Source organism: Poromitra crassiceps (assembly GCF_964638095.1).
Source record: "Poromitra crassiceps genome assembly, chromosome: 14".
Classification (NCBI taxonomy): domain Eukaryota; kingdom Metazoa; phylum Chordata; class Actinopteri; order Beryciformes; family Melamphaidae; genus Poromitra; species Poromitra crassiceps.
The window spans coordinates 2,201,505-2,217,150 of record NC_139633.1 but is presented as its reverse complement, the minus strand read 5'-3'; the positions used below and the strand labels follow the sequence as shown (position 1 = coordinate 2,217,150).

General features: G+C 48.7%; 1 protein-coding gene and 1 pseudogene across 2 annotated transcripts; both read right to left on the bottom strand.

Moving 5' to 3' along the window:
* Positions 1-8,791: 8,791 nt before the first annotated feature.
* On the bottom strand, positions 8,792-11,356 carry LOC310789602 (ankyrin repeat and MYND domain-containing protein 1-like; the record flags this gene model as incomplete). The annotated part of the gene is made up of 1 exon (XM_083651247.1): positions 8,792-11,356. One exon carries the CDS (start codon positions 11,354-11,356, stop codon positions 8,792-8,794), a length of 2,565 nt encoding a protein of 854 aa, XP_083507373.1.
* An 855-nt stretch (positions 11,357-12,211) lies between these two features.
* On the bottom strand, positions 12,212-13,165 carry LOC310789601 (E3 ubiquitin-protein ligase MARCHF5 pseudogene; annotated as a pseudogene). Its single transcript has one exon. The product of its transcript is annotated as an E3 ubiquitin-protein ligase MARCHF5 pseudogene (transcript).
* Between the last annotated feature and the right edge of the window lie 2,481 nt (positions 13,166-15,646).

Here is a 15,646-nt window from a genome sequence, read left to right as displayed (position 1 = left end):
CACGGCGTGGAGCTAATGTCCCCGGCACGGCGTGGAGCTAATGTCCCCGGCACGGCGTGGAGCTGATGTCCCCGGCACGGCGTGGAGCTGATGTCCCCGGCACGGCGTGGAGCTGATGTCCCCGGCACGGCGTGGAGCTGATGTCCCCGGCACGGCGTGGAGCTGATGTCCCCGGCACAGCGTGGAGCTAATGTCCCCGGCACGGCGTGGAGCTAATGTCCCCGGCACGGCGTGGAGCTGGCTAATGTCCCCGGCACGGCGTGGAGCTGATGTCCCCGGCACGGCGTGGAGCTAATGTCCCCGGCACGGCGTGGAGCTGATGTCCCCGGCACGGCGTGGAGCTGATGTCCCCGGCACGGCGTGGAGCTGATGTCCCCGGCACGGCGTGGAGCTGATGTCCCCGGCACGGCGTGGAGCTAATGTCCCCGGCACGGCGTGGAGCTGGCTAATGTCCCCGGCACGGCGTGGAGCTGATGTCCCCGGCACGGCGTGGAGCTGGATAATTGAAATTGGCACATTTAATTTGGCCCCACAGCCAGCTTCATTCCACTGATGGATGGCTGTGGATGAGTGTAATTGAACTTTGGAGAAGAGAGGAAGGAAGCAGAGGAGGAGACGTCAATTAGCATAACCTGCCTGGCCACTTCATTTATCAGCAGGTACAGAGGGCCCGGAATACAATAGAATAGAATAGGATAGAATAGAATAGAATACAATAGAATAGAATAGAATACAATAGAATAGAATACAATTAGCGTAACCATACAGTACTCGCCACTCAATTTATGAGCATGGATTGAAGGGTTGGAATACAATACAGTACATAGAATAGAATGCAATAGAATACATAGAAAACAATAAAATACACTACTGAAATATGAATATTAAGATAGTTAAGTAATATCACCCGACTGCATTTCATTTCTCAGCAGCAGAGAGGACCTGCTGTCATCGTCAAGTGCCTCTCTGATGCCTCTGTTTTCATATCATCATCTCATTTCCCTTTTTTACTTTATAAGTGTTTCCTGCTGTCAGACACCACTCCTCAGCTTTCATAACACATGCGCCTCAGGCAAACAAGGAAGTCATTTTCGTTGCAGAGGGAACCCTCTTGCTAGTTCTTCTCACTATGGATTTACTTGCAGTTTGTGACAACAAAGCCTCATGACGTGCGCTGTGTGTTTTCATGAGTTTCTCTCGTGATCAGCGGTGATCACGGGGACCCGTGGTGATAGAATCGGACCCGACCCGGACCCTAATTGACCATAATAAATATGGCCCCGGCCCCGTACGGGTCTCGGGTCCAAGTCTGAGTAGGGTCCGAGTAGACCCATGAAGACCTCTAGGCCTGCCTGAGACTGGGAGGTTGTGAGTTCGATCCCCGGCCGAGTCATACCAAAGACTATAAAAATGGGACCCATTGCCTCCCTGCTTGGCACTCAGCATCAAAGGGTTGGAATTGGGGGGTTAGATCGCCATATGATTCCCGAGCGCGGCGCTGCTGCTGCTCACCGCTCCCCCAGGGGATGGGTCAAATGCGGAGAACAAATTTCGCACACTCAGGTGTGTGACAATCGTTGGGACTTTACCTTTACCTTTACATCCAAGATCCTTAAAGTCCCTGGAAACCAGAAATATTTCTTTATTATTTAGCATTTTGAGTTAATCACATCACAGGACCCTATGTTAATAAGCCACCAGCCAAATTTGAACGATGATGAACGTCGCAAAGTATATAAATTTAGGTTTGACAGCCATGGCAAAACTCATGAGATTTCATTATTTTTTAGAGTGTACTTTCTCCCGCGGAATGTGTGGGCGTGTCCCATCTACAGCAGGGAAATTTCTGTCTCTCGAGCCCTTTTCCCACATGCGCTTTGTACCGCAAAATGACCGGAATGTGGTCTAATGCCTGCATGTGAGAAAGGCGCCATGCCGGTATAAGCGCGACCCCGTCGTCCCCGACATTTCACCACTTTCGACCTAGTCAGAAGACCGGTATGCTCTTAAGGGGACGCAAGTGGAAACGGTTCCAGTCATTTTCCGCGACAGCGGTCCTTCAATCATGGGCGAGAAGTAGCCTACACACGTTGCTTAATGTTCCAGCGGGCATAATCTAATCATTCGCGCACATTAAAGCAAACTGGCGAAATGATCTTGTGATAGCCTAATAAGAGCAGTAGCCTATGTCAGCTTGCTGATTTCCGAAGGCAACCCCGGACACATCAAACGAAGCCAGTCTGCTTTCTCTACATACATACAAGCGTTGAGCAGCTTGCAAGCCTTTCTCGCTGTGTCTGTCTGTGGCTGCTGCTCTCGAGCAGAGAGGGGAGGGGGAAATCGGCTGTGTTGATTATGCTGGCGGCTTGACGCTGCTCTTAAGTCAAACGAGTGTGATTTATTGTGTGACAACTGACAAGCGAACTTATTTCGAGTTTTGCCGACCCCCCAAATAAGCTCCCCCCTCCCCCCGCCCCCACAACATACAGGCAAATTCGCTGATAGATTCCCACATGCGCGAGCCGAAGTGTGAAGGGAAATGTCCGATATTGACTTACAGGTAATTTTCCGGTACGCATGTGGGAAAACGGCTTCGGAGAGCGCGAGAGAGAGGGGGGAGGGAAACGGAGAAAGAGAGATGAGTGCACACACCGTGTGTGTGTGTGTGTGTGTGTGTGTGTGTGTGTGTGTTGCTCCGCGGCTCGGAAGAGATCTCTGTCCGTTCTTTGCCTGAGTGTCTGTCGAGAGAGAGAGAGAGAGAGAGAGAGAGAGAGAGAGAGAGAGAGAGAGAGAGAGAGAGAGAGAGAGAGAGAGAGAGAGAGAGAGAGAGAGAGAGAGAGAGAGAGAGAGAGAGAGAGAAGTGCATGGCTGAAACCCGACACCTTGCTAATCTCACAAGCACAGCGCTTGGTGGCAGACGGCACACAGGGAGGGAGACGGACAGCGAGGGAGCGCTGTCACTGGGGGCAAAGAACGGACTTGCCATAGGTGGGTGGGATTGCGTGCGTGTACAAAGGTTATATAGAGCTTATGACGTCATAAGCTCCTGCGTTTTAGCACCTCGCGCACTGCTGTCTTCAATGAGGAAGTACTTTGTAGAATCTTGTAGAAAAGTGTCGATTTTAAGGCTTTGGGTTGAAAGTAATGTATAATAATTTCGGAGGCACAAAATTACTAACATAAGACCCTAAATAACATAGTTAGAACGTTTTTGTGGATTTTGGTTACATTCAATTTCATTCAGACTGCCTGGCACTAATCGCCGCCATTTTCCCCTGGAGCTTCCACAGGAGGAGGGGGGTGGGAGGAGCGAGCTGCGCACTGACTATGTTCTGTTTTGGCCCGCGCAGAGTGCGCGCGCCCTCCTCGGAGCCCCGCCTCCAGCGCGTGCACGAAGAGTATGCCAGACGCTTTAGGCCTTGGCCACACTGATCCGTGGTGTCTGTCCGTGTGCGTTCATTTCTCTGTTCACTTCGATTCATTTTCAATGACAGCTGTCCGACTGTCCGTGGAGCACTCAGTTTGCATACGTTTTTATGGACAGAAAGTTGGAGAGGGATGAACTTTTTCTGGATGGACGTATCGGATGGTCGGATAGTCACTGTCCGTTTAGCCAATCAGAGTCGAGGTCTCGAGAGGAGGCGTTCCGAGATTTGTTTCAACTTTTCAAAGAAGATGGCGGCCGAGGCGGTGAAGGAGGCTATAATTAATGCTGTGTACACCATCCCAGTCAGTGTCACCATCTGATTTCACCATCTAATCTGGTCATCTCCATTCACTCCAATGGACCAGTTTTTTACTCAAGAGTTCCAGGAAGTAAGGTCCTGGATTAAGCAGCACTGTCGAGTTGCAGCAAAATAGACAGTTTGTGTTGTACTCTGAAAGGGTTTTACCCCCCTTGAATCAAATTGTACATTATTTATACTTTATTTTAACATGCAAAAGTAGCGCGAGACCCATTCCTGGCTGTTCATTGGCTAATGAGTCTCGCATTTTGGTCCTCCGCTGACGCCACTCTCTCTCTAGAGGCCCTATCACCTGACTTCTCCCCACCAATCACTTCTCCCAATTTTCCCTCTGTGTTCCTACCTCCCCAGCTGCCCCTCATGTTCCTGATGACTCCTCTGTGTATATTCACCTTATTCTTTGCCCATACAAGGACGCTTCTGCATGACGTCATTTTGTAATCGTCTTTCGGGTTTTAGACACGGAAGTAGATTACGCCTACCGTAGTCATTTTTAGACTTGCCAAAAAGCTGTTTTCAAGCAAAAAAAACAGTTTTAAAGTTTTAATATTTTTCAGGTGAGAACGTAACATATATGTGACCAGTTTATCAGAATAACGCCTATTTGGAAATATTTAACGAGCAGCGAGGACCGGGAGCGCTGGCTGTGCTGACACCGGTCGGACTAGCTATCTGTCAAACCCCACTGTTGGCTACTGGCAGTGAGAAAACACTGTCGACGTGCTTTTGTAACTAACGTTAAATGCCGACCGGGTACAGCCATCGGCTCCTCGCAGCAGTAACGCTATGAACATGTAACTGAAGTTGGCCGCAGTGTGTAGCTTAATTCTGAATGTTGCCAAACTTCATTCATTATTATAGTGACGTTTTGTTTTGAAATTGGCCGCCAACTAGCGCTGAACCGGAAGAACAAATACAATTGCGTGTAACGCGGAAGAGAGAAAAAGTGGGCGTGGTGAGTAAGGTGAATAGTCTGTCTCAGTTTGGAGCCCTCGTCGCGTCATTGTCAACCCTGTCTATGGTATGTGATGTGTTACCCTCTGACTCACCTTGCTTCATGGCCTAGCTGTGAGCTAGCTGTTTTTTGTTATTTTTGTTTTTAAAGTTCCAGTAAAGTATTGTGTTGCACCTGAACCTCGTCTGTTGTCTGGCTGCTTCCCTGTGTCTGCATTTGGGTCCACACACCACTACATACTGTATCTCTGACACTTAGTTGTCAGTTACCCGTTTGGTCGAAGTAAAGATAGTAACTCAGAATGAGGGTTGAAATGAGAATTTTATTTTTACAAACAAAGGCATTATTTTTTAGCCAAAACAAAAAGAGCCTATTATTGACCAATAATTTTCAATGAAAATGTGTTGTTTTTATTGGCTTATTCTTGTTATATCCAATAGTTTTATCAATTATACGGTATGATTATTTGTTCAATGGATATTGTTTTTAGTTGAAGCATTTTTTTTAATCTTCGAAGAGTTGTGGTGCCTTGGGGGGCGGGGGACATATCTTCAGGGGTGCCTTGGTTAAAAAGAAGTTTGGGAACGTCTGCTCTCCAACAAACACTGAATGTTTACACATTTTCTAGGCAAAATACAAGTCCCGCCCTTCTCGTGGTTCCTCTGTCTGTCTTTCTCTCTCTCTTCCTGCTCCAAACCCTGTCTTTTGTTTTCCCATCCCTCTCTCATTCTCCTTGGCTCTCCATCTCCTGTTCTCCTTTCCTTCTCTCTCTCCTTTCCCTATAGCTTTCCACCTCTCTCGTCCGCACTCTGTCTCTCCTCTAGCTAATTAGATCAAGACATATAGCGGCTGTGTGACAGTATTCTCCATAGAGCGGAGGGGTAATATGAATAATTGAGAAGCTATTATCCCCTGCTATTACACCCGAATGGAGCCACGGGGTTGGCTGACACTGATAATTCCACAACTACCGTCATTTGTCATCATTCGCGTTTGCAGCTAATGTATAAGAGTACATCTGTTTTCTTTTTTCTGTCCTTTTTTTAATGACATTATTACATTTAATTAATTATTAATGTTACTGGTCTGGTACTACTATCACTATCTGTATTACTAATATTTTATGATACTGCAATAGAATCGTGTCTGCCTCTGGACAAGCTGCTGAAAATTGGTTAATTGTGCTAAATGAGTTCTGGTTTTGCTTCTTAATATTAACCCCCAGGTAGAAATTGTGTTCCATCATTAAAAAAAAACTTTGGTCACAACCTTATTTCCAAACATGGCTATAATTAGCCATGTTTATACCTCATTGTTTGGCCAATGCTAGCTATAGCGGCGTTTACTTATTGAATTGTTTGTTTGGAGCACAATTTTTTGATAAGTCAACCAACATGAACATAATTGACTGTAGCCTATTTTGCCATTTAGGGTGGCAGATGGCTGGATACTTACTTTCAACACCGACCATTTTTGTTCCTAACTCAACTTTTCTACACTGAGTAAAGTTAGCATTTTAGCAAAAGTTTAGTAAGATTATCTAACCATTACCCAAACTTTAAAGTAACCTTAACCTAACCAACTCAACTGTTAGCTAACCTTTTCATGTGATGAAAAGAAGAAAGCAGCATGAGCAGTCATCTCTTGAACTGTGTCCGCTAGCATCGGATTTAAACTGACACGATAAGCGACGATTATTTTGACACATTTAAGCAATAGATCATGACAGGTTGTGGTATATAAACACCCTTAGGTGTGGTATAATGAGCATACTGTATATCACGGCCTGAAGTGAGCTATTGCTTTTATGAAATGGTTACCAAGTATGGCAATAGGAAAGGAATAAACAACTCCAATTTATAAATGGCTGTTATTCAGAAATCATACTCTTGGCTCCCTGCACAGAGCTGACGCAGTTGCTGAACAACATCAGATACCAACAACACAGGCTTGGTGACAAACAAACAGCTAACGTTAGTGTGGTGTGTTCTATGTTGTTTAATTCTATGTTGTGAGTAACAGGAAGCCTTGTGGAAGATAACCTATAGGCTGCTGGGGGCGGGTTGTTATGGTTGGTTACTTTCTACAGCTACAGAGTTGACACATGTTGCGATGGTAAATAAATTGATTTGATCATAGTTCACAAGGTAGACTTACCACGGGTCTTCCAGTGAAGCGATGGTATACCTTCCTTATAATAGCCACAAATATGTAAGTGTAGCACTTACTCAGTACACTATAGATACAAGTGCTTAACTGTAGGTATTTTTCAAGGAGTAGAGAAATGGAATACCAGACTTTCTTAGAACATATAGCCGGCGTATTTATTTTACAACATAGAACAGTTTTCTTCTTTTTATAGTGCACTTCGGTTACTGTGATCTCTCTTAGTCCCAATAGTTTGAGATAGACCCAGTTTTGTCCTTTAAGGAAACTCTGTATCTCCTCCTTTCTTGTTCAACCACTCAGGTTGGAAAACCCAAATAAACAAATGAAATACACTTCAGAGCTCAAACCCAATGAAACAAAAAGTAATCTACCCGGGTAGTGTGTTTTTAGTGTGACGAGATCTCAGCGCAGTGAGCGCATGCTTATCCGCACGATATATGACGAAGAAGGATATTGAACCAAGTCCTCCTGTGAATCAGTCCTCGAGACTGGTGAGACTCCACCTCGGTCACACAGCACGTCCGGTCCGGTCGCTCTCCACCGTTCGTCCCCTGCTGGTCGGTCGGCGGATGGCGTCTCTCTCTCTCTCAATCTCAATCAGATCCATAAAAAACCAACCTGCGCAAGCAGGGCTTTGATTATTCTCTGATAATTGTAAACACATTAGCAGATCTGGAACTAAATGTAGCTACTAAATGTACTCAAAAGTTGACAGTACTTCCCAAATTACTACTAAATTATATACATATACATTCAATCTCTTTTAGTTGCTGCACATGTAAACTCTGGTAATAGCAAAACACACAGCAACATGACATCATTTTCTTTTCATTCCATTCATTCATTTTCATTCATACTAATTGCACCTTATTTAGTCCAACTCAAGTTCTACTCCGATTGGTTTTTTAGTAAATGTCTTATCAAGGAATAACTTGCCACATTGTAAAACAAACAGCAAAGCTAAACAATACGTTTCACTCTGCAACTTAATGCATTGACTCCAGTATGTTAGCTAGCACCACATGGCTAATACTTGACCAAACACTCACCGGAGGATGAAATATATCGTCATTTAATCCTCGGCAGAACTTCAAGATGTCAGATCATAAGTGAATGATGATCTCAAACAGGGGAACTTCGACCTGTTTCTCATAGAAAACCATTAAACTATGTTTTATCTTATTTTCTTTACTTTCTTTGGCGTGGTGAATGTCTTTGTTGCTTCCGTCTTTTCTGTCATGTCATTGTTTCTTCTTCTACTCTCTAATAAGTTGTTTTTCCGTTCTACAGCGCCAACACCACTACTGCCGTCTGCTGGACTAAAATCGCTATTGCAGATGGGAAATAGACTGGAAATAGATTTACCCAGAGTATAGACTAATTTGAGTGGGTTACATAAGATATCCTTGTTTATGGAGAAGTACTACACTAGTGTACAGTACACTACCACAATTCAACAATGTAATATCAACGTATTTGATTGGTGGGGCTCGCTGCATGGTCGTCTGTGATTGGTGGAGCATGCTGGGCCCTGCACTCATTTCTCTCTGGCTCTTCTCCCTCTGGCTAGGCTACTACAAAGGTAAGTCATAACTTGCAGAGTAATGGCTAAAACCGGCACTGAGTGACTGAAACTATTAACCATTAACCACTACGAGTCATGCTGCTTTCACCGTTATGTATCGCCTTGAAATCAGTTTGCCAGTTCGTTCACATTAATGCACAGAAATGTGTCTATCTATGATAGCGTTACCCATGGAGCTAACACCTGTAATGGCGCTGGTCTGATCTAATCTGATTGGCCAGAAATGCCAATTTTTTTCTCTTACAATATAATATACGGTACACAGTCTTGTCGAAATCAAATGTTTTATATGCTTACGATTCTCTCGAAGATGATGTCACAATGTCTTTGACATCATCAGTGGCCGTGGCCTTTTTGGGATTTGGGTTGGGTGCCAGCTTTGGGTTGGGTGCCAGCTCCACTTGCTGACACCCGGATGCACTCCACCTTGTGTCTCTCATCCCACGCCTTCAGCTTGCAGGTAGTGGAGCAGTAGCAGACCTGGCGGCAGCGGGTACAGGCCTTCAGCCTCATGGACGCAGAGCGACCGCAATGGTAGCAGTACTTCAACAGTGGGTTCTTGATGGACAGTTGGGCTTCGTATTTGGGGCTCTGCCCCTTCGGAGGAAGAAGGGCTGCCCCCGTAGGCTTAAACACAAACCTCTTTGTGCTGCTGGTACTGTGCAGGTGTGGCTCTCTCTCCAGCTGCTCCATCTCCATGTAGACAGCAGCCTGCCTCTGCAGATCTCCCATCATGCTCAGGAGCTGGCGCCGCGCAGTCCACGTGTCCCTCTCCAACACGTTCAGCTCGTGGTAGGGGGTGTTGGCAACACGCAAGTCCTGGTTGAAGGAGTAGTATGCGTAGTCGACTGCGGTGCCCACAAGCTCACCCACCATAACTGGCATCAACATGCTGGCACCGGCCTTAACTAACATGTCCAACAGCTTGTCTTTGTTGCATGGGTGTCCTCCTGAGGGGTAGTTGATGTTAGCGAGGGCGCAGAGGGCACTGCCGACCCCACGGCCCAGGAGAAGGTTGGTATCTGCACCTCCTTTCAGCAGCTCCTCCACCGCCAGGTCATTGCCGCTAGCTATAGCCAGGGAGAGAGGGGAGTGCCCGCTCCAGAGGAGGTGTGTGCTGGCTCTGTGGGAGAGCAGGAGGGCGACCACCTCTCTAGCATGGCTGTAGTCACTGTCTCTCTGGCACGCCACATGCAGGGCCGTCCTGCCCCCCTCCACAGGAGCCTCTCTGGGGGTGGTAGTCGTGTCCGTCCTGCCCCCCTCCACAGGAGCCTCTCTGGGGGTGGCAGTCGTGTTGTTGTCAGCTGCTGCTTGGGACACCATTGAAGTCTTATCCAGTTCATGGGTGTCGTCCTGGTCGCTTGCCTGCGCATCCGGGTCGGTGATAGCGTGCAGCAGCAGCAGCTCTGTGATTCTGGGCCCTGCTGGACCGGGCAGCGCCGCAGCTATGTGCAGGGGATACAGGCCGTTCCTCTTGGATGGGAGGGGGATGTCAGTGCGAGCTCCACACAGCAGCAGTCTTCTGATGGCCTCGGTGTCTGCGGCCTTGACAGCCAGGAACAGCACAGGCATGGGGACCCTGGCTGCATTTGGGTTCGCACCGCGCATCAGCAACAGCTTCAGGGTGACGGCTGTTTTTCTGGTCTGAGGTCTGCTGTTAGCACTGGGTATGTCTGTAGTGAAGTCCACCGGGCTGATCTGGGAACTGTTGCCCCATGTTGAATGAGACTCTGCCGCTTGGGCTTTGTCTTGTGGTGTAAGGGGTATCTTCTTGGCAAGAGTGGTGTGCAGAGACTGGCTGGGGTAGTAGAGGACATGACACACAGCCAGCGCAGACATGCCTTCACAATTCAACTTGTCAATGTCAGCGCCCATATCCAGCAACAGGTGGATCACATCGTTATGGCAGTTTTCTGTGGCGGCAATGAGTGCAGTGTGACCCCGTGCGTCCGCTACGTCGGGGTGGACTTCCCCACTGAGGAAGCTCTGGGCAACTGCCTGCCGCTCCCCCAGAGACGCCTGCCGGATCAGCTGCTCTGAGCGGACTTCTAGCGGGCCTTTCGGACCAAACCCTCCCCTGCTCAGAGACAACACCGCCGCCACGTCCCAGCCCACACTCGCTGCCTGCAGTCTGTGCGTGTGTATGAGAGCCTGCATGCGTGGCAGCAGGGGCAGGGTACTGAGTGGGTCTCGCTTATAGCCTCTGTACGGACGGGGGTGTGGTTCCCACAGCTTACCGTGGAAGTGTCGGTCCAGCTCTCTCCTGCGGCCCAGAGGCAGTGGCAGGTGGTCGCCATCCATGGAGTACCACTCCATGTCGGGGGGGAGGGTGAAACGCTCATTTGACAGGAGCAGATCTCTGGAGGGGCCCAACAGGGGGTCTGCTTCCGCCTCACATTCTGGACTGGCTTCTGGCTGGAGACCACTGGAAGCAGTAGGGGTCTCATCCAGGGGGTCCATATAGGCAGCGTATTCGGGGAAGTTGTTCAAGCTGAAGCCCCCCTCTGTCGAGGTGCAGAGCCTAAGCAGGTGCTCCCTGTCCCAAAGACCCACATCCTGACCCCCGTCCGGATAGGTAAGCACACCTGGACCAAGCCTCTGGTCAACATGGTACAGACCCTGAAAGCTGGCTCCATCGGGGCACAGCTGCAGTCCATACCCCTCCCTCCTGTTGAGGTAGAACTTGCCAGTGAACTTCTGGCCTGTGGGCCAGCAGTACACTCCTTCACCGTGCCTGTAGTCTCTGTACCAGGAGCCCTCATAGCACTCTCCGGTTCCCCATGTGTATTTCCCTCTGCCGTGTTTCAAACCTTCCACAAACTCGCCCTCATATGTGGCTCCATCGGGCCACTCCTGAGAGCCGAGTCGTGGCTGTCTCCCAGGTTTGAGCTCTCCCGTCATCAGTGATATCACTTATGAGATCTCGAGTTGCACCGGTCCTACTTATAATCTCTGCTTGGAAAGATTTATGACATCCTTGGCACTGATGTCATTGTGACATCAGTGCCTCAGTGCCTGTCATCATACTGTAAATAAATGATATCACTAATGTATAGAATTGGTGATGTCACCAGTGATGCCAATCAAACAATTACAATTTTACTGCTATAATAGGGCGGCGTTTGAAGATGCTCAGTTGAGCAATTGTGTGTCATCACCACCGCACCGTGCCAGTACGCCGCAGCGCACTGACTCTGGGAGGAACCAGACGATGGCTTCCACCCCTGGGCTGAAATCTCTATTAACGGAGGAGCCGTTCACAAAGGTGAAGGCGCATTGCTCAGGAGGGATGAGGAGCGGAGGAACATGAGACGAGGCGCAACAGCCAAGACTGAGGAGGTGTGAGAAACACCGGAAACTTGAAAGAAGAAGAAGAACCAGGTCTAGAGTGAGACTATCCAACTGTGAGGCAGTAATGTGCCGCAAGGTATCCAGTCTGCCAGAAAGCCATTAGAAGAAAAAGAAGAAGAAGAAGAAGACTTAACTATGAGTGTTGGTTTTGGGTGTGGGAGAGGGACAGAATGTAGGGAAACAGTGGATGGATAAATCCAGAAGGAGGCGGTAATGCAACATAAAGGATGCCAACTGCCATAAAACACCACAGAAGATGAAATATCTTTTGTCATATTTTTACCCTTTATTTATACAGGGGGAATTGTTTGAGTGACATCACTGATAACATCCGAATTGGCGACCCACAATTACACAATTGCTCAAGTCTTGTCTCACTATTGTTTTCCTGCTGCGAGCCTGTCATCAGTGTGTGTTCCTCCCTCCAGACCCGCAGGCCTGCGTCCCACACAGGCCTCCTCCTGCGTCCCACACAGGCCTCCTCCTGCGTCCCACACAGGCCTCCTCCTGCGTCCCACACAGGCCTCCTCCTGCGTCCCACACAGGCCTCCTCCTGCGTCCCACACATGCCTCCTCCTGCTCGTGGAGGTTGAGGATCTTGCGGTGGGCTTGCCTCAGGTACTGCTGCTGTTTGAAGTACACCTTCAATGCCCCCTTGATTGCCACGAAGGCAATGCCACCCAGGATGGTCCTCTGCAGGTTGGAGCGGACGCTGCTGAACATGAGCTTTCCCACGATGGTGGCGATGGCGGGGAAGACCATGGCGCCACACAGGATCTGCGAGGCACACACATCACACTCCCCCCACGCGAGGTGGTTGCCGACTGCTGGGATTCGTGGAATTGGGCAATCAGTTGGACGAGTGGAGTACGTCCTCCACAGGCGCAGCACGTAATCCTCCCAGTGGATCATCTTGCCCAGGAACAGCATGACGGGGAGGGCTGGCAGAATAATGAACAGGCACAGAGGTCCGGCCTGCTCCATCACATCCAGGCCCTCCTTATAGCCCACCGTGTAGCCCACCCCCATGATGACCCCGTAGGTGAAAGCAGTGCAGTACGTGTGCTTGGAGATGAGCCGGTCAGCCAGGTCCAGCACGTAAACCACAGGACCTAGTGTGGGGAAGACAATGAGGTAGTCTGCGCTGCACTGTGGGCAGGCCACGCGTGAAGTGCTGTTGCCCCGCTGCTTCTCTTCCACCCAGCGCTGCAGGCACAACTGGTGGACCCACTTGTTGGAGCCACGGCACCGACACGGGTGCACCCACTCTGCCGTGAGGTCATCCTCATCTGTGTCAAAACACACCCAGCAGCTCCTGTACAAATCCTGCTGTAATACCACTCCACCCTGTTCCGTCATAATCACGGAGTAGCACAAAAATCAAAAACTGTAACGTTAGCACACCCTATTATAATAGTATGGTTTTTTTAATTGGTCGAGTGGCATCACTGGCGACGTAATCACGGGTGACATCATCACTGATGGCATCACTCACTGATGACATCACAATTGCTCAAGTGATTTCACGGTGACCTCAGCGTCACCAAATCTATGCATCAGTGATATCATCAGTGAGTGACGTCATCGGTGATGTCACCCGAGTAATTGCGACGTCGTCAGTGATGTCACTCGGACAATTGTGATGTCAACAGCGATGTCACTCCACCTATGATGTCACAGCAGGAAACGCCAGCACACAAAAAAGTATTTTTGAAGGTTTAACACCTGTAGTCTGGGTAGGGCAGCAGCCTGTGTTGTCAAACACTGAGGAAGGCCTGTGTGCCGAAACTGTGCTTGCGTTTCCTGCTGTGACTTGCTATTGTTTGTGCCCTGCACCGAAGTTATATATTTTGGAGTGTGCTCACTGTTCACTTTTTCCCTTGTACTCCACCTATGATGACATCATCTGGTGACAATCCGGTGACATCATCACTGATGACACGGCTGACCCCGTTGAGTCTATAGGGAACCATCTTATGGCTCATTTCCACCACATATAACAGCACAGTACAGCTCTACTCGACCTGGTCTTACTCGTCTCTACTTGATATAGACTCTGTTTCCATAGCAAGTTTACTCGCCTCCGCCCACACCTGGTCGTCATAGCGACCGCATATCTGCCCTCCGCCCATACCCGAAGTAGGCTATAACGTATAACGTTAAAATTAAATCCATACACAGAACTTTTAAACTGTTTATGAAATACTGGTGCCTCTAAATGACCTACAGTGTACATGGGCAAATCGGCCAGGAGAATGGATATCACTTTGTTGTTACTCAAACTCACATGCATGCACTGCACGGGGGACGGGAGTTGCGCTACAGGGAGAAGGGAAGCATCTACCCCGGCGGCAACTCACCAGGCAAGACCGCGGCTTCACTAAAGCCCCACCTCCGGCCTAGCGGAGCTGACGTTACACACAAAGGGCTTCCCGAGGAGCGGACTTTTTCTCTCTCAAAACAATTGAAAACCACCGCCATGTTAAAGCTGAGCAAGGAGATCGATTTTATTTCACCAGAGCCGAAGGCAGCAACACAAAAGACTGATGGAAATAACATTAAGCCCCACTAAACTGGTATCCAGCATTGACAGTCAGTAGATAGAGTAAACACGATTCTGCCTGACCAATCAGTCGTCTGCAGTGTTTTCACGTCACCGTATGGTACCAGGTTCACAGCGCTGGAACCTCAACAAAGCAGGGACCAAAAGCAGCACGACTCAACCCCGACTCAACCCGGGCTGTCCGCGTTTTTGATCGGTGGAATGAGACAAAAAAGCGAGACGAGCTGGGCGGGGCCGCGCTGATACCAGCGGTGGAAATGGGCCATTAGTATTTTGGTAAACTGTCAGATCTGTATTCCACGCAGTTAACACATTGAATGCCAGCCATGTTTTCATTCCTGTAGGTAAGTTGTGCCAGGGGTGTTTTTGACGATTCTGGCTCATTTTAGAACAGCCGAGGATTCTTTTCTGTTAAGAATTCATGAACATCAATCATCTAAAAATAACTAATAGAATGTGTGCTTTCTCTGTCTAAAAGAGTTAGTTTGCAGAGTTAGTAGTTATGTAGATATTAGCCGTTGAGTACAGCATGGTTTCAGCGTCTGGAAATTTATTCAGAGATAAATGGCTTTTTGTGAAACAGTCACTTTAACCATTCATTTTTGGCATCAGTAAGACCGTCAGACATTCTAAACAATAGTTTTGAACAGTAATTTCCTCCATAACAACAGGAAACACCCCTCTCATTCAAACTCCTCCCTCCGTGTGTCTTCTCCTCCTTCCTCCTGGCTTCAGCGGGCGTGTCAGAAGCGCGTTGTGCTGCCTGCCTGTCTGTCTGCGTGCCTGCCTGCCTGCTTGCCTGTCGGGCAAGACGAGTCTGAAATGGATTACTGTAAAATCGCGTCGCCATTTCCTTGAATGGCTTGCTTCCGCGGTGTGTGTGTGTGTGTGTGTGTGTGTGTGTGTGTGTGTGTGTGTGTGTGTGTGTGTGTGTGTGTGTTCGCGCGTTGCTGCGCGGCTCTGGGGGGAAGGGATCTCTGTCCGTTCTGTGTGTGTGTGTCCGGGCTTCTGACTGTAAAATCGCCAAGCCATTTCCGCGGGAGGCGGCTGCTTTTGTGGCTTTTGGGTCCCGTGGCTGTGACTTCTCTCGGTCTCTGTCGCCACTTAGTGGTCGGTAAAATAGATTACACACATGCTCTTGCTCCAAATAGTTATCTCGAAGATGTAAAAGGGGTTGATTGATGTCCCACTGTCAAAAAAAAAAAATCTTTATGTAAGACGAGTTAGTCCGTCCTTGGCACTTAAGCGCTGGATTATGTAAGACGAGTTAGGTCGTC